The 20,520-nt window shown below is 55.7% G+C and overlaps 7 protein-coding genes and 1 non-coding gene across 8 annotated transcripts; 4 read left to right on the forward strand and 4 right to left on the reverse strand.

The window, feature by feature from the left end:
• The first annotated feature begins 58 nt into the window (after nt 1-58).
• SPBR_09533 lies at nt 59-130 on the forward strand. Its single transcript has one exon. It is a non-coding gene; the product is annotated as a tRNA-Arg (tRNA).
• Nucleotides 131-949: 819 nt separating this feature from the next.
• SPBR_07148 (negative regulation of gluconeogenesis protein) lies at nt 950-2,483 on the forward strand (the record flags this gene model as incomplete). The annotated part of the gene is made up of 2 exons (XM_040765402.1): nt 950-1,000; nt 1,092-2,483. 2 exons carry the CDS (start codon nt 950-952, stop codon nt 2,481-2,483), a joined length of 1,443 nt encoding a protein of 480 aa, XP_040616331.1.
• A 1,290-nt stretch (nt 2,484-3,773) lies between these two features.
• SPBR_06974 (CCR4-NOT transcription complex subunit 7/8) lies at nt 3,774-5,580 on the reverse strand (the record flags this gene model as incomplete). Its single annotated transcript, XM_040765229.1, has 2 exons — nt 3,774-4,952; nt 5,014-5,580. The coding sequence occupies 2 exons, from the start codon at nt 5,578-5,580 to the stop codon at nt 3,774-3,776; spliced, it is 1,746 nt and encodes a 581-aa protein (XP_040616332.1).
• Nucleotides 5,581-6,654: 1,074 nt separating this feature from the next.
• SPBR_07924 (NADH dehydrogenase (ubiquinone) 1 beta subcomplex 3) lies at nt 6,655-7,178 on the forward strand (the record flags this gene model as incomplete). Its single annotated transcript, XM_040766177.1, has 3 exons — nt 6,655-6,668; nt 6,833-6,937; nt 7,013-7,178. 3 exons carry the CDS (start codon nt 6,655-6,657, stop codon nt 7,176-7,178), a joined length of 285 nt encoding a protein of 94 aa, XP_040616333.1.
• A 576-nt stretch (nt 7,179-7,754) lies between these two features.
• On the reverse strand, nt 7,755-10,184 carry SPBR_06687 (uncharacterized protein; the record flags this gene model as incomplete). The annotated part of the gene is made up of 1 exon (XM_040764943.1): nt 7,755-10,184. The coding sequence occupies one exon, from the start codon at nt 10,182-10,184 to the stop codon at nt 7,755-7,757; it is 2,430 nt and encodes an 809-aa protein (XP_040616334.1).
• Nucleotides 10,185-12,386: 2,202 nt separating this feature from the next.
• SPBR_07756 (translation initiation factor 6) lies at nt 12,387-13,194 on the reverse strand (the record flags this gene model as incomplete). Its single annotated transcript, XM_040766010.1, has 2 exons — nt 12,387-13,092; nt 13,160-13,194. The coding sequence occupies 2 exons, from the start codon at nt 13,192-13,194 to the stop codon at nt 12,387-12,389; spliced, it is 741 nt and encodes a 246-aa protein (XP_040616335.1).
• Nucleotides 13,195-14,448: 1,254 nt separating this feature from the next.
• SPBR_06912 (eukaryotic translation initiation factor 6) lies at nt 14,449-16,385 on the reverse strand (the record flags this gene model as incomplete). Its single annotated transcript, XM_040765168.1, has 2 exons — nt 14,449-15,259; nt 15,520-16,385. 2 exons carry the CDS (start codon nt 16,383-16,385, stop codon nt 14,449-14,451), a joined length of 1,677 nt encoding a protein of 558 aa, XP_040616336.1.
• Nucleotides 16,386-17,966: 1,581 nt separating this feature from the next.
• On the forward strand, nt 17,967-19,517 carry SPBR_07139 (ubiquitin-like 1-activating enzyme E1 A; the record flags this gene model as incomplete). The annotated part of the gene is made up of 2 exons (XM_040765393.1): nt 17,967-18,090; nt 18,160-19,517. 2 exons carry the CDS (start codon nt 17,967-17,969, stop codon nt 19,515-19,517), a joined length of 1,482 nt encoding a protein of 493 aa, XP_040616337.1.
• Nucleotides 19,518-20,520: the final 1,003 nt, after the last annotated feature.

Below are 20,520 nucleotides of genomic sequence, written 5' to 3' on the forward strand. Positions count from 1 at the left end.
CTCCCTCTGGTGGAGGATTCAAAGAGGCTGCTTCTTGCTGGCGTCCCATCAGAAAACGGGTCCAGTGGCCAAATGGCAAGGCGCTTGGCTACGAACCAAGAGATTGCAGGTTCGATCCCTGCCTGGATCGGGATTTCCTTTTGCTCTCCATTTTTGGAGAGAACATACCTTTTTGCATTCCTCGCCAACGTTTTGAGTGACTGTGGTCGTGACGTTGAGAGTCAATCTGTTTTGGGGCATAAAGGCCAATGCGGCTGGCCACAGAGCCCACTTTGCCACTGTAACTGGAGATGAGAGTGGCGCTGTAGAATTTTGATTCGGTGGGAAAGCGGTAATGTTGTACCGCTGAAAGCTTGGACCAGTGGCGGTCCGCTGGCACCTTCCTCGAACAATATTATCGCCTATGGAACACAACCTATAGCGGAACCGGAGAAGGTGCTCTTCCGTCATAATCACCTCCCACCTTCTTCCTCTGGCCGCCATCAGGAAGGCACGAAGGCACGGAGGAACGAAGGAACGAAGGACGTCAAGCAACGAAAATAGGCGGCCCGGTAATTTTCCAAAACAAATATTGCCAGAGCGCCCCGAATTAATATATACAACTCGTCATCTTCCCAGCCTCGCCTTCGCATGCAGCTACCGCCTCCGGCTGCAGCTCATCCACCCCTACAGTTATTGCGGCCCAGCACTGAGACTGAGGTCATCACTGGATCGTGCAGCAAAGCCGAGCGAGCCGCCATTCTTAGACGTCACTCACGCGTCGACTCTACTTCGTCAACTCTCTCCAACTGGGCGACATTCGGACGATTTGGCTTGATTGATCTGGTTCATTTCGTTGGCGAGCGTACCACCACACCTGGGGAGGGGACTGCTCCGAATCTCGCCCGTCCAAGAAAGCGGCTGCACAGTTGGCCGAGATCGAGCCAGCGAGCAAGACAGCAGCGACACAATGGCTAACCACGACGCCGCCCGGATCGACAAGGCCAACCATCTCCTTCTTGTGAGCGTTCTTCCTTCTCTTCCCTTCTTCTTCCTAGTCCGTCAAGACTGCGAAGCTGACCTTGTTCAACCACCTCCGCCTCTAGGACCAGCCACTCCTCCGGCTGCCGTACGAGCTCCTCCGCAAGAACTTCCGCTCGGCCCATTTTATCGTCGAAAAGGAGAGCACCTCGGTCAAGAACGCCCTCAAAGAGGCTGCGACCAACGGTCTTAAGAATGCTGGCTCGGCCACGTCGACGGACGACGTCCTCAAGAGCATCGACGGAATGGTCGCCCGCATGCGCGGTATGAAACGCAAGCTCGAGGCCTGCGCTGACGAGGAGACCAAAATATACCGCCATGTCGACGCCCGCACCGCCCATCTCGCCGAGCTTGCTAGCATGCACTCTCTCGACGACGTTGCCTACGAAACGTGGAGCCGCCGCCGTCTCGACCGTTTGCTAGTCGACTACCTGCTGCGCCATGGCTACAACGCAAGTGCGGCCGCTCTGGTCGACGACGATGCCTCTGGTGCCCTGCGTGACCTGGTCGATATTGACACCTTTGCCTACATGTCCCAGATTCGGCAGCGGCTGTTGCACGACCACAGCGTCACCGAGGCGCTTTCCTGGTGTACCGACAACAAGAAGGAACTACGCAAGATGGAGAGCAAGCTCGAATTCATGCTGCGCTACCAACAGTTTATTGAAATGGTGCGCAACCCGGACCTGGGCCGCCTGGCCGACGCCGTCACCCACGCCCGCCGCTACATGACGCCGTTCCATAACATTTACCCGGAAGAGTGCCAACAAGCAGCTGTTCTGATGTGCTACCCGGCTGGCGAGGCGCCTGAGGAGTATTCAGAGCTCTGGAACGACGAGCGCTGGGCCATGTTGGCAGATCTCTTCACTAGCACGCACAACCAGCTCCTGTCACTGCCATCCGTGCCACTGCTACACCTGGCGCTCTCGTCAGGCCTCTCGGCGCTTAAGACGCCGGCGTGTCACCCGGCCCCTGCGCCCGAGCCGGCGCCCATTCCAACCATCACTGGCATAGCAGTCGGTTCTCACAATAACGGGATCGGTCAGCTGAGTGGCAACGGCCATGCCAGCGACACGGCCACCGGCCAGACAGCGTCACATGCGGCGGTTGAGAACCACAGCAACGCCAACGGCAACGCCAGCGGAAACACCAACAGCAGCAACAGTAAACCAAAGCGGTCACCGTTTGCTCGGGGCATCCGAGACGGCCAGCAAATGGGCTCGTCCATTTGTCCCATTTGCTCGATTGAGCTCAACGAGCTGGCACGCCACGTGCCGTACGCTCACCATAGCAAGAGCCATGTTGAGCACGACCTGAAGCTTCTGCCAAACGGCCACGCCTACGGCATGGAACGGCTGCTTGAGTATGCCAGAAAAACGGGACTACCATCCGACCGGATACGGGACCTCCGCACAAACGAGATTTTCCATATTAACGATGCCAAGAAGGTTTTTATCACATAGTTCTTCAGTTCTGGTCGCTGGTTCTGCATTTCTGGATTCGTTTTCGGCTTTTAAGGTCAAGGAAGCTTTCCATTTCTAGGAGTCGTAGGGTTGCTTACTGCTCACTTTTTTTTGTCTCCTATTTTTTTCTCCGCATGGGGCGGCGCACTTCCGGGACTTGTATTTGTTGTTTGTTTTCGCCTGGTTTATTTTTATAAGTTTCATTGAATTTTGTATATCCTCTGCCTGGAGCGTCTAGGAAAGCAACAGCCAAGGCGCCAACGACTGCACATGACTCTCGCCAGGCAGCATGGCTGGCGACCAGTATCAATATCGATTTATTTCATAAATGCTACGCAGCGTCCGTGGTTCACTTGATCTGAAAGGCCGTACATGACGAACAAAATGAAACCATATCAAATAGAGTAAACACGGAACAATGAGATTCCTGTACACCAACGAAGACCTAAAAAATACATGCAAAGAAGACAAAATGAAAAGTACACCACGCACAAAAAAAAGACTACCTAGATACAATGGCCGAAGGAGATATGCAGCCGAGTTATGAACGACAACACCATCCGTACCCTTCCAGGACCATCCGTGATGTTTCCTTTAAATCTTTTTTATTCCTCCCTAGAATAAGACGGACCAAAACACAAAAAGGGAAAAGAAAGGAACAACCCTTTGAAAAGACTGCTCGCGCGAAAAAAATAGAAATAAAAAGACGCACACACGCACAACCAACCAAAAAACCCAGAAAAAGGACAGGAAAAAGAGATAAAGAGATAAGAGGAGAGTAGGAAAGAGCGAAAGGATTATACATGTCGGGGAAGATGAAGGGACGAAGGATGGGCAAGGCGGAAAAGCAGGGTGGGAATGCAAAAGAAGAAGTGTAGCAGGGTCCGTTGGGATTGGAGCAGACAGAACACGGCCATACGGCTATCAGTTGGGATGCATGTTCGAGGAGCCACACATACATTGGCTCAGCTAGCTACCCATCGAGCGGCTTCGTCCGTGAAATTCGTTGCCCACGGATGGTGCCTGTCCCATCATGAGTAGCTCTTTCTGGGTCTGCAGCTCTCCAGGAGCCGGCAGTGCCATGGGATGTTCTCCTGTAAAGATACCACCATGAACGCCAAGGCCGCTTCCTCGTGTCTGCCCTCTTTGTGCGTACCCTCCTTGTGAACAAGTCTGTCCCCACTCTTGCATAGACACTGATCGCCGGGGCGGGAAATCGAAAGCCATTGGGGATACAGCCATCGGCCATTGCAAAACCGGCGCAGGTGACGACATTATGAGGTTGGGATCCTAGCTCCGGTTCGGGTAGGCGAAGCTGCCAAACACGCCACCGCCACCGCCAGGTGTCATCGGGCCCATCCCCATACTATTGGTGTTGTGGCTGCCCGCCGCAGGCGTGTTAACAAGGCCGGCAGTTGACGTGTGCGGTGTGCTCGGGGTACCGCCGTTGGTTGTCGTGCCGTTTGCGCCGCTGCTGGCTCCGTTCACGCCATTGCTACTGCCTGGGGTAGTCTCGACACCGCTTGCGCCGTCGCCACCGCCGAGACCGCTGACATTAGCACCGGCACCGCCGCCGGTAGCCCCCATCAACATGCCGCCGTACCGGTTTGTGAAGCCGCCGAGGTGGCCCACGCCCGGCACAGGCGGAATGTCAGGCACCATGAGGCCCCACACCTTGCCGACCTGCTCCGAGGGGATCTCGCCGTGGAAGATTTTTTCGCGCATCTGGAAAAAGACGCGGCCGGTCAGAAGGCTGTCGGAGCCGGCCTGGTGGGCGGCACCCACCCGCTTCACCTTGAGAGCCTCGGCAATGTTCTCGAGGCCAGACTTGTGCTCGAACTTTTGCAGAACCTCAATCGACGACGGGTCGCCAGGTGTCAGCTGGCCGGTGTTGTGCATGCGGATGGCGTGCTTCATCAGGTGCTTGACGTCAAACGTCGATGGGAAGTACAGCTTCATGATCTGGTCAAACTCGATCTCGTCACTAGGCAGCGGCTTGCAGAAGAGAAGCTTGGTCAGGTAGCCAAAGTCGTAGCCGCCATGGAAGGAGATCCAGTGCACCTCGTCGAAGCAAACCAGGCCCGAAGGAATCAGCAGGGCCGCGAAGTCGACGGGGTCGATACCGTCACGGTCCATGATGTTGAAGTCGATGCCGGCCTGCACGAGCGAGTCGATGGATGTCTGGTTGTACATGTCGTCCTTGAGCGAGAACTTGAAGTTGAACTGCCACGAATACGGCAGCGAGCCGCCCTGGTGGCCACGGCGGCCGCCCACGGGCCCGCCAAGCTCACCAGAGTCGGTGGACACAGGCCGTGCAGGGGGCGTTTCGCCGTCCTCGTTGAACAGAGTGATGCCGATCTGGATAACGCGGAGCAAGTCCACATTTGTCCGTAGGCATTGGTAGTGGTAGTCGCTCTTGCCGCGGAAGCTGCCCATAGGCCGTGCAACAACGCCGGGGAATTCTGTGTCCTAGAGGGTGTTAGGGGGGAAAGTCGAGTGTGTGTATAATGGGACGCGAGAGAGAACCTACCATGGCAATATACGGGTACTTGTCCACCAGGTCACGAATCGCTGCCATTTCTTCCGCCAGGTTGTGCTTCCAAACCTCTCGTATCCGGCCCTTGGCGGGCATCCGCCCCTGGTGCGGCTCACCCAGCGCGGCGTGCAGCTGGTGGTGGTGGTTGTGGTGGTTGTGGTGTTGTTGCTGCGCGTGTGCTTGCACCTGCTGGTGGTGCAGCTGCTGCTGGTGTGATTGCTGCGACTGCTGCTGCGCCTGCTGTTGTGCTTGCTGTTGCTGCAGCTGCGCGCCATGTGCAAAGCCCATCCGCGCCGCCTGGCTGGCCAGGCCGGAATTGTCACCCACGCCAAAGCCGCCAGCACCTGGGTTCATGGATGCAGCTGCCAGATTCAGTCCGCCATTGGCGCCAAAAGGATTCAGCTGTGCCGCCGCGGCCGCCGCCGCCGCCGGGTTCAGGTAGGACTGCTGGCCGAGGGACAGGTGTTGCGCGCCAGGGTGGCCAGCTTGTGGGTGGGCATTGTACTGTTGGTGGTAGATGGTGTTCGGTCCACTCTGGAACCGAGACACCGGTGGAGGCATACTCTCTCGCTCTCGCTCTCGCAATCTCGCAGTCTCAATCCCGACCTCCAAGTGGCTTTAGGAGTCCCTCTTGTGCGTGTCAAAGCCAGAGGTCCAATTCGGTGATGGCGTCGCGTGTCGCGTGTCGCGTTCGCAGCGAGCTTCGTCGATAACAACCGTTTCGTTCCTAGTTCTTAAATATAGATGATCGATATGAATTTGCGTTCGTTATCGAGGGGGAGAAGTCTGTTCGTCGCGTGTCTCGATGTTTCGATCAACAAGGGCGGGTTAAACGATGCTATACGCGCAAGGACACATTAGATACTGGGACCTCCCATGACACGCACCGCCATGCACAGACCTCGCCTCCTCGGCCTCATCACCAGAAGACCGGGGCAAAGGCCGTTAGCAAACACACGATGTGTATTCGACGCCGCCTTACCTTTCTAGCAAAATATCGTCGAAAAATCCAGGAAGCGACGCAAAAGTAGGGGTTCTCGTCCGTCGTGTCGTCGGTCGGGTGATCGGTGCAACGAGCAAAGGAATCGAGGTCGGGAAACGCTGTTTGTGGCCGGGGCAGGTCTTGGATGAAGAGAGGTTGTTGTGTCGAGGAAGGGCAGTTGAGGTGTAGACGGGGTTTGCCAGAAAATGCACGAAGCAATGGCCAGCGCAGACGGCTCACAGTCATTGGCGCTTTCCTTCGAGCCTTTCGCAGCGATGGGGTGGAGGGAAGCGACGACCGCTGCCAGACGCTCTCGGCGTATCTAATAATCCGAGAGCTGCCATGGGAAACAAAAGTGGGGCTACAAGGCTCTACGTGGTAGCGCTTGGCCGCCTGTAGCTCAGTGGACGACAGCGCGTGTTGCGGTAAAACGACCTTCCAGGGCGAGCGGTAAAAACGAAACCACCCAATCCGAGGCTGTCGATTATTTTGCGGGCGTCTGGTGCTGCACTCGTTTTCGGACCATCGCATCACCACACACGACGGCATAAGGACGACGGATCCCATCCATCCCCCCGCCTGCCGCTGCACCAGATCCACGTTTATTGCTCGGCATACACACGCTCCTTCGTCGACCGAGCGAATTGACCACAATGTACCCAACAAGGTGAGCCAACGACAGTCCCGCGCATTCGATCTGCGACAGACGACGAAAAGGACGGCGGACAAGGGAGACGAGAAACTGGTCCAGCTGTGGACAAAGAGAGGAGCGGCGAAGAAAAAGGGTTGGAGCGGCCAATTGGCTGACCACAGATGCTCTCCCGTCACTAGATTACTACGGGCCTCTCACGGTCCCGAGCCCAATATCACAGGCTTCGACATTCGCGCCTTTCGCAAGGCCAGCGGGCAGCCACGGTACGACCCGTGGGAGCGGCAGTAAGTGATTCCGAGCAGCAAAGAAACCGTATCGATCAAGCAACAAAAGGTCGACCTGGTCCTAACAAGGCACAGTGAGGCATGGCGTTACCGGGGCCAGTTCACGCGGTGGAACCGGTTCAAGGCGGGCTTCCCCGGCCTGGGCATCGCGACGGTGGCGTTTGCAGCGTACTGCGGCTACGAGCACTTCTTCCTTAAGGGAGACGACCACGCCCACGGCCACGGCGAGGAGCACCACTAGAGCAGCATACGAAGGGCGCGGCAAGGAAGGGTGATGGAGTCCGGACGCAAAGTCCGTTTGTCAGATTAGCATCGACACCGATTGTACATACGAACGCGGCGGTGGCCGGAATGAAAGAAAATGAACAATACTCATAGAGCCGAGTGCGTTGTGGGTAGCAGGCATGCAGGAGTGTCTTGGGGTAAACGGGTTTGTATGTCGTGTAGTTGATGTACCTTGCCCCTGCATGAAATCACCGCACCTCGTTTTCCTAGCTTCGGTTTAACTGCACGTATCTATTTGCTACTCTTCCTTGCAAACGATAATCTGCTATTTCCTCTAAAAATAACAGGCATGCATCCAGAGCCTATATGGGGAATATGAAAAGACTCATCGGCCGTGTTTTCTTTCTTATATGTCTCATACTGTCGTACATCCGACCTGGGGGTCAGGCTAAATCTACAAAGACAAAAAAAAATGAAGTAGAGAAAATAAGCCTAAGCAGGAAACACGATAACCATTTATAAGCGCTCTGAAAACAATCAATGATAAAGCGAGATGCTGAAACGAAGGCGAAGGAAAGACTGGAACAAAACCCTAGTCAAGACCGACGCCGTTAACCATGTCCAAGGCGCCCTCGACAGCCACCTCCAACTGGCCGACCCGTTGCTTGAGATGCTTGTTCTCGTCTCGCAGAACGCTGACCGTGTTCCAGGCAAAGCTGACGTCTTCCCCGCGGCAGTTGCGGCAGTTGCTGCTGCTGCCCAGCCGATCGGCCGAGGGCTCCTCGTCCTTAATAGCCGCCGTCATATTTTTCATGAGTTTCTGGAACTGGGAGACAACCGTCACCGTGGATGCAGACGACACGGAACGGTTGCCGCTCGGCAAGCGCATAGAACCGCCAGAAACGGAGCCCAGTGCCGCCACACGCGGGTGGGCAACCTGTGGCTGGTTGTCGACGCCTGCTGCGTGGTCGAGGTTGAGGTTGATACTCGGCGTAAATGTGGGACTGCGCGAGCGCGAAAACACGCTACTGCTACCGTTGCTCCGCTCATCCTCGTCGAGGGCACTGCTGATCTCGCCCTCTTCCTCGCTGTAGTTGCCGTCGTAGCTGCTGCCGTTGGACTTGAGGCTGCGGCGCCGCCACGACGCGTTACGCTGCTTCTGATCACGCTGTGCTTCGTCCACGCCCAGGTCTTCGGACAAGACGGTGGATGCCATGGACGCCGTGGCAGTGGCCGTTGGTGTTGTTGGCGGACCGGACAGGAGCATGGCGCGTTCTTGTGCGCGGGCCTTTTTCTCAGCCGCCAGCTCGTCCATCAGAGCCTGCATCTCCTTTTGCTGATCGGCTGCCCGCCGTGCCATGCCCTCCAGCTGCATTTTGAGGTGCTGGGCACGAGTCTCAGCCTCTTCGAGCTCTTCGTCGCGCACGCTCTTTTCGGCAGCGAGGTCGTGGTGTGCAACAGCACGCTGCCGGTAGGCGGCCTGCATCCGGTGCAAGGCACCCAGCGCATTTGTTTCCAGATTCTTAAAGGCGGATGGTGAAAAGGCGTCCCGGTCAGAAGGGTGACCAGACGGAAAGAGGGCAGCGTCCAGGTCCATTGTGTAGAACTCATCCTGCTCAAACGACGCACCGGTCGCGAGAGCACGTGGGTTCGCGGGCGACTGCTGTTGAGTGAGGCGGGAAAGCGTCGCTGTCATGGAGGTAGCGAGCTGAGAGAAGCGCGAGGGTGAAGTAGTCGACGCTGCCGCCGTTACGGTGCTTCTTGGTGTTGCTGATGCATCGGTGGCCACGGACATGGCTCTACGAGTCGTCGGACTGGCACAACTGCTCGGTCCGCCTCGTAGCATTAAATCTAAAACTTTGGGCTCCGGTGTTGTGGTACGTGACGACTTGGGATATGCGGCCCGGTCCGGGCTCGTGGCCTTGGCACCTCCCGATAGCCAATTTGAAAACCCGCTCGCCGCGGAGGGTGAGTCAGTCGGATTTTTGCTGACGTTGTTGCTGTTGCTGTTGCCACTGTTGCCGCCCTTATAGGTTGTATACAAATTGTCGCCTTTATTCGCTGGCCACCTGTCACCCGTAAAAGACATGTTCCCGCTGTTACGGCGGCTGTCGTCCTCGTCTTCACTACTGTAGTCGTCGTCGTCGTCGTCGTCGTCGCCGCCGCCGCCGCCGCCGTCACTATCACTGTACTCGTCGCTGCTCGCACAGTCGTCGTCTTTGTGGGTGGGAATGGCCGGCCGAGGTGACTGGACCGATCGTAACGAACGGTCGGGCGAGATCGCGCGGCCGAGGTTCCTGCCGATGGACTGGATCGACGGCAGCAGATTCGGGATGGACTGCTGACGGCGATGCTCTAGGAAGGCGCGCGAGGCAGAAGACAAAGTCGCAAAGTGGGATGAGGACACAGAAGGTGTCGGTGAGTGCGCGGGCGAGGCGGACGTGGACGGCGGCCGGGGTAGGGTGGGTGATACGGAGACGGATGGAGAGGCCGCGTAGGCAGTGTCCTCATGGGAAAAGGCGTTGTGGTACTCCTGCACCGGGCGGAGGTTGCCGGTGCTGAGCTTTCGTGTGTGAGTGGCGGACGACGAGCCAGCACTGCTCGTCGAGGCGTAGCTGGGGCGGTAGCCGTAGTTGTTGCTGCGATTGTAGTCCTGGCTGTAGCTCTGGGCACGCATGTGTGACGGGGTATGATGCTGTGTTTGTGCTTGATAAAGCTGGTACGGCGATGAAGAAACAGACGAAGGGCTCAAAGGATCGACTGCAGGGCGTAGCGAGGCCTGCTGCGCTGCTGCTCCTGGACCGTCGTTGAGTGAACCTTGGTAGACGCCGCCACGATCACCGCCTCCCCCACGGTTCTCGGTTGGTGTTGGCGGTGCTGCTTGTGATCCGTAGCCGTTGTAGTCGTCGTACGTGTCGCCGTCGTCGCTCTGCCTATACCGGTTTGCGAGCGGGGAAGCATGCTGCTGCGGGCGTCGCATGCGAGGTGATGGGGAGGAGGAAACACTCATGGTCGACGACATGGGTGACGACGTCGGAGGAGAGGCTGCGGCTCGGTGATTCTGCTGGAGAGTCTGCTGGTGAGGTGTGGGCCGCTTAGCATGACCAGTTAATGCGTGGCGGCTGGCCAGCAGGACGTGGGTGAAGAGTTACAACCGAGAGCGAGAGTGTGAGGCGGCGACAAATAGGGGCGGTGGATCGACGAGGGATGGAAGAATGGAAGAAGTCAAGTCTGTCGTGGCGGGTGTAGAGCAGGGCAGGTACAACAAGGAAGGTGTGGCCGAGGCCGGGGTCGTTGGCTTGCTGAAACAAATGGGAGAACGGCGACTTCCTAGTTTGTCTTAAGATGCGTAATATAGAGAAATATGGCCGACGAGAGAAAAGAGAAGGGGCAAAGGGAGGGTCGGTGGTCGCTCTTTCTGTTGTTGGCGATTTTGCGATGTGAAGATGGGGAAACTAAGCGGTTGCTCTTGCCTCCGCTTGTTGTTGCTTTTCCAGGAAAAGGCTGGGTGTCTTTCTGAGCGAGTGTAGTAAACAATCTCGCACAGGTGCTGAGTGGGATGGCCCAGGCAAGATAGCAGATACTGCAGGCCCGAAGGTTGGCTGACGAGGGCGACTGCAACAAATCGGAACAGAGATCGCGGTAGAAGCGACAGGACACGGCCAGACACAATTACAAAGTACGAAAAGGTGCGGCACGGCTCTGCGTCAGGGCATGAACGCACGGCTCCTAAAGCGGCAAGAGGCGGATCTCAGCCTCAAGGAAAGGGAGGGGAAAGAGGATGGGCGAGGAAGGTGCGGTCGAGAAAGTTGTCTATGAACACAAAGAAGAAAACAGGATGCGAGGACGAAAGACAAAAGAGGGTTTTTTCGTACGAGACGCGCTTCCAGCATTACATGTCGCATTCCCACATAAAGCAAAAAATCGTCTGGGCCATGTTCGCAATGTCAACAGAGCCAACGAACGTACTAGGCGAGAAGGGTCAGGGCCGGTTGCCCAGGGGAGCACGCTAACAGAGGCGGAAGGCAGCGGCGCCCTACGGGAGGCAGCGCACTTCGTGCTCTTAGCGTGCTCGTTTTAGCGTATCCAGACACCTGTCAGCCAACAACAGATGGCGTGGATCGTCGACATTGTGTTGTGACTGACGACTATGTAGATATGGAAGGAAATGAATCAATCGAAGTCGGAGAACTCAGGAATACGAAGAAAAAAGGGAGCAAAGAGAGTAAAATAACACGAAAAATAAAACGAGGGCTATAAAATCCCGGTGCTGTGTGACTGTAAAAGGCAAAAGAGATGAAACAGAACAAACCGGGCGGATGACCACGATGTGAAGATGGCCTGGTTGAGCCGAAATTCTTGAGTCGGGACGTACGACGCAGACAGTGGTATGCCGGACAAGTGGAGGAGGTGAAGTGAGTTGATAGACGTAAATGCCAGCCCAACCGGGAAAGTGATGAAATTTTGACCTTTTATTCATAGTTTGCGTAGTAGACCGGAAGTAGTACCTACAACAAACGCTCTGCCAATGTACTTGTCGAGCAAATGTAATCAATAGTTACTCCAGGGAACAGGGCATCGACGCACATTAGAGGATGCGATGCTGCCACGACGAGGGCCCACCCGGACGAGCACTCGTGTTCGGAACAGCCGTAGTACGGAAGGCCATCATTTGTCGAGCTCGTGGGGTGTCTCGGAATCTCGCTTGTGGTATCGACTGCTTACGACTTGTTGGCCTCTCTGTCTACCTAAGTGGACGGTTATGGCAGTTGTTTCTCTTAGTGGGCCAAGGCCAGCCATGTCTCTCCAGTCATATGCCAACAACGTGGCATCGTGGAAAGGTGGCTATCTTGTAATATCAGATGAGTGGGTACAATATGACACTCGAAGCACCTTGTTTTTGTTGCAGTTTTGAAAACAATCAGTCAACATTAAGTCACTCTCCTGCTTCCAGTGTGATGACGTGAAGAAGCGAGAGTGGCGTGCTGCTCTTGCCAGGCAGCAATGCTATAAAATCGATTTCGGTTCGGTTTGCCAGGCACAACATGACAGATAATTGCTCTAGAATAGGCAGATATGAAGATGCAAAAAATAAACGCCCGTGACGCCACTGCCCGTAAAACCGTGTAAAAGCCCAATGTCTTCGATCTACACGTCTCCACCTGTTTTGTATAGTATTTCGTAGTTCGGATTGTTTCATTGCTCGCTTCGGACACCGCTCCGCCTAGTAAAAAGACTCTACTATTGTGTCCTTGAGCGTCGAGTTGACATTGCTCGGGCCATTGCCCTCGCCCAGCCGGAACACGCTCTCAATGACACTCAACTCGGTGGCCGTCGTATCCAGACCCGTCACGGCCATCCAGTCGTTGACAACCATGCCGCCGCCAATCACACTGCTGCCGCGGTTGACGGAACCAGCCAGAAGTGGTACCTGCAGCAGGCTCGACAGCTCGTCCTGGTCCTGCACACTCGTCTTGGGGTGCACAAGGCCGCCGTTGTTGGTCAGCGCCATGTAGGAACCGACCAGCACATTGTCGGCCACCGTCTGCCGGAAGACCTCGACACCGAGGACGTCGGCAATGATCTCTTCAGTGTCCCGCTCGAGGTCGGGATGCACCAGCGCAATGCGGTCGTTGGCAACAATGACGTTTCCCAGGGCCGAGAGCCGCTCCTCGACGCGGCGAATCTTGATGGAGTCGGGTAGTGAGTTGCGCAAGTGCTGCAGCTCCTGGTCCGTCGTGGTGGTGGGCACGAGCAGGCCGTTGCGGTTGCCCGCCGTTAACCGGCCGACAATACGGGTGCCAGCAATTGTTGTGCGACAGATGGGGACCGTGTCTTGCAGCTCGGACTCGAAGATGCTATAAAAGTTCTCGCTCGCACCGATGGCGACGAGCGCATAGGCATTTGTCAAGGTGGAAAACACACCAACCCTACCTGCATTAGCATGGACTTCAAGTGGCCGGCGGCACGGGACCATAGTATACAGCCGTCACTTACTCGTTGGAGTTTTCAAACTGAGCGCGGACCGCCATGATGCTTGTGGTCTGCTCGTGTGCTTGCTATGGGAAGGTCGTAGAGGGTGGGAAAGTGGTGGAAAAGTGGTGGAAAAGTGGTGCAAAAGGAGGGGTCTTTTGCGAGTCTCTTTGCGCTGTGATATTGGAGGCTCGGCCGTAGGATCTCTCTTGCGGGGTCGTGCCGACTATGCGTTCCGAAGACGAGACGAAGCTGTTGTGGCTAAAAGATGAGAGAGAGCGAGCGAGAGAGGGAAGATCAGATGTCGAAAGCTCGTGGGATCAAGCGCTGTTATGTATTTTGCAAGTGGCAATGATAGGGTGTCTGTGTTTCGATTTCCAATGGCATGGCAGCTTCGAGAGCAGGAAGGCACGACACACCAAAGGGAAATTTTCACACAAAGCAAAATGTTGCTTATCGAGCCTGTCAGGTCCCAAAAAAAGTTAAAAAAGCCAGGAAAGGAAGCCGCGCCTCACCTAGTTAGGACTAGCGTATTTAGAGACACAGACACAGGCCACCACACCTACTAACCCCTCCCCCTCCAAGCCCCTACAGCACGGCAGCACCGCTGCGGCCCACCCACTGGACTCCTAGTTACGTAGGGAAGGCCCGCTTGTGACTCCCTCTTGACTTCATCGCTGGCGTCTTTGTTGCAAATGGTACTTTCCTCGTGACTCACACGCGGTCTGGCACAGTACGTGGCTCAACTACTACTCATAATGACTACCACCGGCAAGCGACTGAGCCGGCTCCACACCAGGTTTGGGCTGTTGATGGCTTTTGGCAGCCAAACCTGCATACGCCCCCCCTCGCAGGTAAAACACACGTCGACGACAGTAATTCACCGTCTATACGCTCGAACAGCACACTTTGCAGCTGAGCGGGATCTCCAGGAACAAGCTCAGACGAACCTCGGGCTGTTGGTGCATCCACAAAGAGCCGCAGGCTAGCTCTCGTCACAGATATCTTACGTTATGTGCCTGAAGACTGTCAATGTTCCGATATGGACTTGAATTCAAAAACGCCATTCATTGGACCGTTTGTTGCATACGCATTCTCTTGCGTCCCATATGGTTCGAGGACCGCGCTCATATCCCTATGATAATTCCCATGCATTATACCCAATTCCAAGCAAACGCTATCCCAGTGCCATGCATATGCTTCATGTCTTTCGTGAAAATGTGGAGAGGCGAAAAAGAAGAACAAGTAAAACGTGAGGGAGAATGCACAAGCATTCCATAATACCGGACCGTAACAGTACTGCGCCAGCCACTCTAACGCAACTCCATCGCAGGGAAGTAGCGCGGCCCGGCGAAGCCTTTAGCCACGACACCCTGAATGTCGATGTTACCGGCCGAGTCCTGGCGTGGGTTCCACATCTTCAGCAGGATATACCGTGCGGTCACGGGGGGGTCGAACAGGATTGTACACTTGTTCTTATCCATCTCAATGTGGAACTCGGCGCGCTGTAAAGTAGACGGCGGTTCGTTTCTCGAAGTAAGATCAGTACCGGCACTATTCGAGTCATTGTTATTTCTGTTGCGGCCCTCGAAAAATGCGGTGCTCGGGTAAAACTCGGAAGATTCGCCGTTGCGGTCATCAGTGTTGGCGCGGTCGCGGCTGTGGTCCATGCGAGGCCGGCTCGTGTCAGCCTCGTCTAATGGAGACTCGGGTGATGAAATCGTTGCGTTGCCCAAATCGTAGAGTTCCGTGTAGTCGTCATCGTCATCGTCGTCTGCCAAATTCGCGTTTATATCCCAAGTCAGATGAGCACTTGGATGAGTGCTATCGTCATAGGTGGGTGGTCGTCTGCGAGCCCGGTTGCGCAACGGCGTCGGACTCCAGCCGGAATTTCCGCGCCAGCCCATACCCGGGGCGTCCCGATCGCGTCCCGATCTACCAGACATGTCGTCGTCTTCGTCATCGCTGCACTCGGTGAGAACATGGAAAGTCGGCTGGTTTGACAATGACTCAAATCCAGCATGTGCCGACGATAGGCGATGGTCAGAGCCGTCCGGGGCCAGGTCGTAAATCTGCTCCATGGGAGTATCATTGACGCTGCCGTTATGGTCATTTCCGTCGCGGCTTTGTGTCCCGGTATGCAAGTACCCTGTCCTTGTCGACCGCCCAGCACGCGAACGAAAGCCGCTGACATGGTGAAACAAAGACGTTGTGGGTGTAGGCACCCCGAAGGACTGGTATTGATCGGTCCTGAGTAGTTCGTCCTTGGTCATGGCAAGGAACACAACGCCTTCTTTGACCCTTGTGATGCGGTGGCATGTTAGTTGAATGAAACAAGAAAGCATATATGCGGGCCGGAAATAGAAGAGGATCAGTAAACATACGGTGATGAGTAGTTTCTTCCGGGTGCTTTAATAATCAGCTCCTTGAGGCTGAAGGTGGTGCTGCCTTGGTGCTGCAACACAATATTGCATCGGTTTCCCTTTGTGCAATACACCGAGTTGTCGTTCTTGAGTATATTTTCCGCGGCATACGACGATCCGTCGGAGTACAGGCCACCGTCGCAGCTAACAATCTCCATCGTGAGAGCACCCGGCTCCACTTGGCCGTATCGACCATACCGGAAGCCCTTGAACGGTGAAGAAACAGCCTTGTCAGTGTCGAGTTTGCGCCGTTTGTTGAGGCGGCCGCTGTCCTCGGAGCGCGAGGGTTCACGGCGGCTGCCGGCTGGTCCGCTGGCGCGTGATGCCATCGTGTGCGGAAAAGTTGACGAGAGTGAGGGTGGTAGCTGATCTAGTAGGTCAGGAGGCGCTGGCATGTCCAAAAGAGCCCGTAAGTGCGAATTTGCATAGTCGAGGTCGTGGCCAATCTCGTCGAGAGAGCCAAGGACAGAGTGCAGCGGTGACTGTGGACGGTCGTTGGCGAGGCGAAAACCAAACGGTAAGGCGTTGTTGTTCAAGGCGTGCGATGCGGGTAGATGATTTGGAAAGGGAGGCGTTTGCTGTGAGCGGCGCGGAAGCGGCAGCGGCCCTGCCGGTGCGTGGGCACTTCTATTGAGTGCCCGGAGGGGAGGCAGCTGTTGGGATGATGACGTCGTTGGGAATCCGAACAATGGGGGCAACGCCGGCCCGCTCTGTGTCAACTGTGTTCTGGGATGGTTCTGTGCCGGCTGTGGGAAACCAGGCTCCTGCGACGAGCTGCGGTTGTTGAGGGGGAAGGCCGAGGAGTTGTGAGGGAAAAGATGGCTCATGAAATCATTGGGAGATGCGGGACGCTGCCTGTTCGAACTTCGGCGCGGGCGGTTGGCAGACTATAATATAGTTGACGGCAAAGTCAGCAGGTGCGCAACCAGTCGATCTCGCAGTATCCGAGGCACGGCTGTCGACGGCCAAGAGCTGCTGCAAAGATCCCAGCTGTCTAGATATAAGAGGCGGATGTGAAAGTACAAAGGAAGATGAGAGGCCAAAGGGAGAGGAGAAGCAATGGTGTGCGGTAAGTGGGCACTGGTGCCTTCTCGTGGGCCACACAGAACGGTGGGACAAATGAGAACCGAAGAACAAGTCAGTCAAGGGGGGTTTGCCCAGGCCACAACTTACCATCGAAAGTCAATAGGCAGGGCAATGTTCTGCGGGGCGGGTACAGGTAGCACGAAGATTGAACGAAAAATGTACGCTGCTCTGATGAGGAGAGTGTGCGGAGTTGTCGAAGGTTTGCGGGCGAGCTGTAGGTGCCATGTGAGAGGGGTTTGTTAGACGGAGGAAAAGGCGCATGTGAGAGAAGAATGTATGTTGTAGGGGCAGAAAAAAGAGGAGAGAAGAGAAGTGAGAAAACAGAAGCTGAAGAGAGGTAAAGTTAGTAATAGCAGCAGCCGAGGGAGGAAAGAGGCAATGCAGAGTCGGGAAGGAGTTGTTGCGAGCGGCGAAATGAGGGAAGGAACACAAATAACGAACGTTGCATGGACTGGACAAGGCGCACAGTGACAGCGCTGCTGTTTCCAAGTGGAGGACGAGATGGACGAGACGCCACAGCTGGGGGATCGGTCGGCGTATTCTTCACAGTGAATGGGCAGCTGAGGAAGGAGGGGGTGCTGGTCCGCGGTGTGGTGTGCCTACCCTGGACTGAACCAGCCGACCAGGCCCTCTTACCATCTTTCCGTACGTTTGTTTCTTGCTAGGGCAGGCACGAGCTGGTAATGGAAGCGCTGACTGCTATTTTATGTGAGGAGGCACAGTATGAAGGTAACTATTTATCAGGGCAGCTGCAGCGAGCGTGGGTCGCCTGGTAAAGACGGACCATGGCCAACAATGATTAGAATATTCTGGCAGAATGAGGGTTCCTGGAGAGCTAAAACAACACGGCGTTCATATCTGAGCCTTTCTTGACGTTCATAATCTATGTCTTGAAGGGAGCATATTTCGCCGTCGCACCTTCCTGACGTCAAGGATGGGCTGTCGAGGCCGGTTCCCGACACAAATGGTCTACACGGGGCAGGCACCATCGGCAGCCATTCACGCCCTGGGCACCTGACTAACACTATCGCGCTTGGCTAGACAGCTTCGTCTCGTTCCGGAGGAAAAACTACAACTTCACTTCCACCTCACTCGACGTTCACGCGTGCACGCGACACACCGCTCCAGCGCACCTACAACAATTGCCCAGTTCCCCACGACTGCTACCTGGCTCCAATTGGTTCGATTTACCAACATTTAACAGATTCATCGCCCAGCACATCAACATTTTCCTCACTTTGATTCAACTTCGTCTCGAACTTCACCATATCATTTGTATAATACGCAGCCGCACATCTACATTCATACTGCATTTACCGATCATGGTGGGCAATAGCGAAGCAGCTGCTGGGGCAAACGGAGGGCAGCACTCAGCCGCCGCCGCCGCCGCCACTGGACCCAGCCAGCCAGCTGCCGCCCTAGATAACCGGTCTGGCATGACAGAAGGTGAGTCGAGTGTGGCGCCTATTGCCTGCACGCACCGGTAGATGCACTTGTCTAACTGGATGCCGCCAGATGAAATCGCCCTCTACGACCGTCAAATCCGCCTCTGGGGCATGCGGGCCCAAGAGAAGCTTCGTTCGGCCCACGTATTGCTTGTCACAATGCGCGGCCTCGGAAACGAGATAGCCAAAAACCTGGTGTTGGCCGGTGTCGGCTCGCTGACGGTCGCCGACCACGAAAACGTGACAGAGGAGGACCTGGGCTCGCAATTCTTGCTGGCAACCCCATCGGTAGGCGACGTGGTGCCAGCGGACGCAACATTGGAGCAGAGACAGGCGGCTGACCGGGCGGCGGCCGCGGCCGTTGTCGGTACGAACCGCGCTGTGGCCGCTAGCCAGCAGCTGAGCTCGATGAACCCGCGTGTCAACGTGATGGCCGAGCAGCGCGATGTCTGCGCTCAGCAAGTCAACTACTTTGCCAAGTTCAGCCTCGTCATTGTCACAGACCGCAACCCAGAGGTGCTCAACTACATCAACACGGCCACGCGCCTCCAGAATCGCCCATTCTACGCGGCCAGCTCGTACGGCCTGTTTGGCTTCATCTTTGCCGACCTCATCGAGCACGACTTTGTGATTGTGCGCGAGCGGGGCAACATCGCCTCCAGGGTCGGAGACCACGAGACACGCACGCGGACCATAGTGGACGTCAAGGTGGAGGGCGAGCAGGGTGCGGCGGCGACCAAGGAGTCGGTGACGAAGCGAGAGGTGTACTCGACATGGCTCTTGGCCTCGGACGCGTCGCCTTTGCCGTTTTCGATCCGGAGCGTCGCACGGCGCCTGCGCAATGTCACGCCCCTGCTGCCATGCCTGCGCGCTCTGTGGGCCTTCCAGGAGAACCACAGTGTCGAGAACTACCGCTTGCCGGACGCCAACAACGCCCAGGACCGCTCCGAGTACATTGGGCTTGTCAGCACAAAGCAGCAGGCACTCGGCATGCCGCCAGTCACCGCCGACAAGATCCGCGAGTTCTTGCAGAGCGTGTCGGGGCTGCGGGAGACGTCGCCTGTCGTGACGGTGCTGGGCGGCCAGCTTGCGCAGGACGTCATCAACACAATCGGGCAGACTCAGCAGCCGATCCAAAACCTGGTGGTGTTTGACGGCACAACCATGCAGTCGTCCGTATACGCGATGCACCCGGAAATGGACCTGGGCAACGCACAGCTGTCCACTGCACCAAAGTCGACGGCAACAGAGACGGCGGCTGAGGCGACCGGCGTCGTGCTCGACCCGGCGGCCGAGCTGGCTCTTGCTTCTGGCCCAACAGCAGCGGTAGCGACTCCTTCTCTGCCACTGCAATTAGCACAGGCACAGGTACAGGCACAGGTACAGGCACAGGCACAGGCACAGGCACCAGCTCAGAATCTCCAGTAGGACGGATCTATGCAGCACCCAACCTCTTCCGAACTGATGCCGCCACCTCCCCGTCCACGGCGGCGTAATTTTCACTATCGTCGCCTTGCCCCTCGCCCATCACCACCATGACGGTCAATATCGCCGAGGTCGAGGGTCATCCCCGGTTTTGTTTTGTCAGTATTGTTTGGGCACCAAGCGATACAGATAGGCAGTCCCAAGCACGACCGGCACGGCATTACTGCATGGGCATACCAGATGAAGGCCGACTTTGGCCCTTTCTGTAGGAGCTCTAGCCAATTCATGGAGGACGTTCCACTCGCTTACTGGCTGGTATCGAGAGACCAATCAAGGATAATTCTACGTGGAGCATTATACGATGCGGTTAAGGTATGGCTTTACGCAGCAGAAGTCGAAACTCCTCGAACGCTGCACAGCGAGGCGGTTTCTCAGGAAATATCGAAAAGAGACAAATCTATGGAACATGATCCCATATTAACGTGGAAGATGTACAACTGAACTCTGTCGGAATAAGATATCAGACGGAGAGTTTGCGCTTGTCCATCTTTTGTCACTTCACGTTTGCAGACTTTGTCATTCTCCATAATGGCAACCATTGGATTTACCAAGTACACCTGTACACAAATAAAAGTAAATAAATAAAATAAAAATAAATGAAATGGATTCCTGATTCATGTACCCTTCTCTTAAAGCCATCATGTCGTCAACAGCACGATTCTTAATACAAATAAGGTCTTGAATTTCCTGCTACAAACTACGTACGTCGTGGCTCTCACTCCACTCCATCCCGTTTCCCGTCACCTAAGCAGTCCCTGGTCTGATTCCTGGTACAGCTTTTCATGCGATGTGCTGCAACCAGCTTCCATAAATGTAAGTCATCGGCCTCAACTCTTTATTACTTACAAATGTTGATAAAAATTTAATAGATTCAGTTTCCCGCCTGTGCCGCATGAAATCGCATATGTAGTAACGTCCCAGCGTATTTCTACTCCCTTTTATTTCT

The sequence above is a fragment of the Sporothrix brasiliensis genome, assembly GCF_000820605.1.
Source record: "Sporothrix brasiliensis 5110 chromosome Unknown Cont20, whole genome shotgun sequence".
NCBI classification, from domain to species: Eukaryota; Fungi; Ascomycota; class Sordariomycetes; order Ophiostomatales; family Ophiostomataceae; genus Sporothrix; species Sporothrix brasiliensis.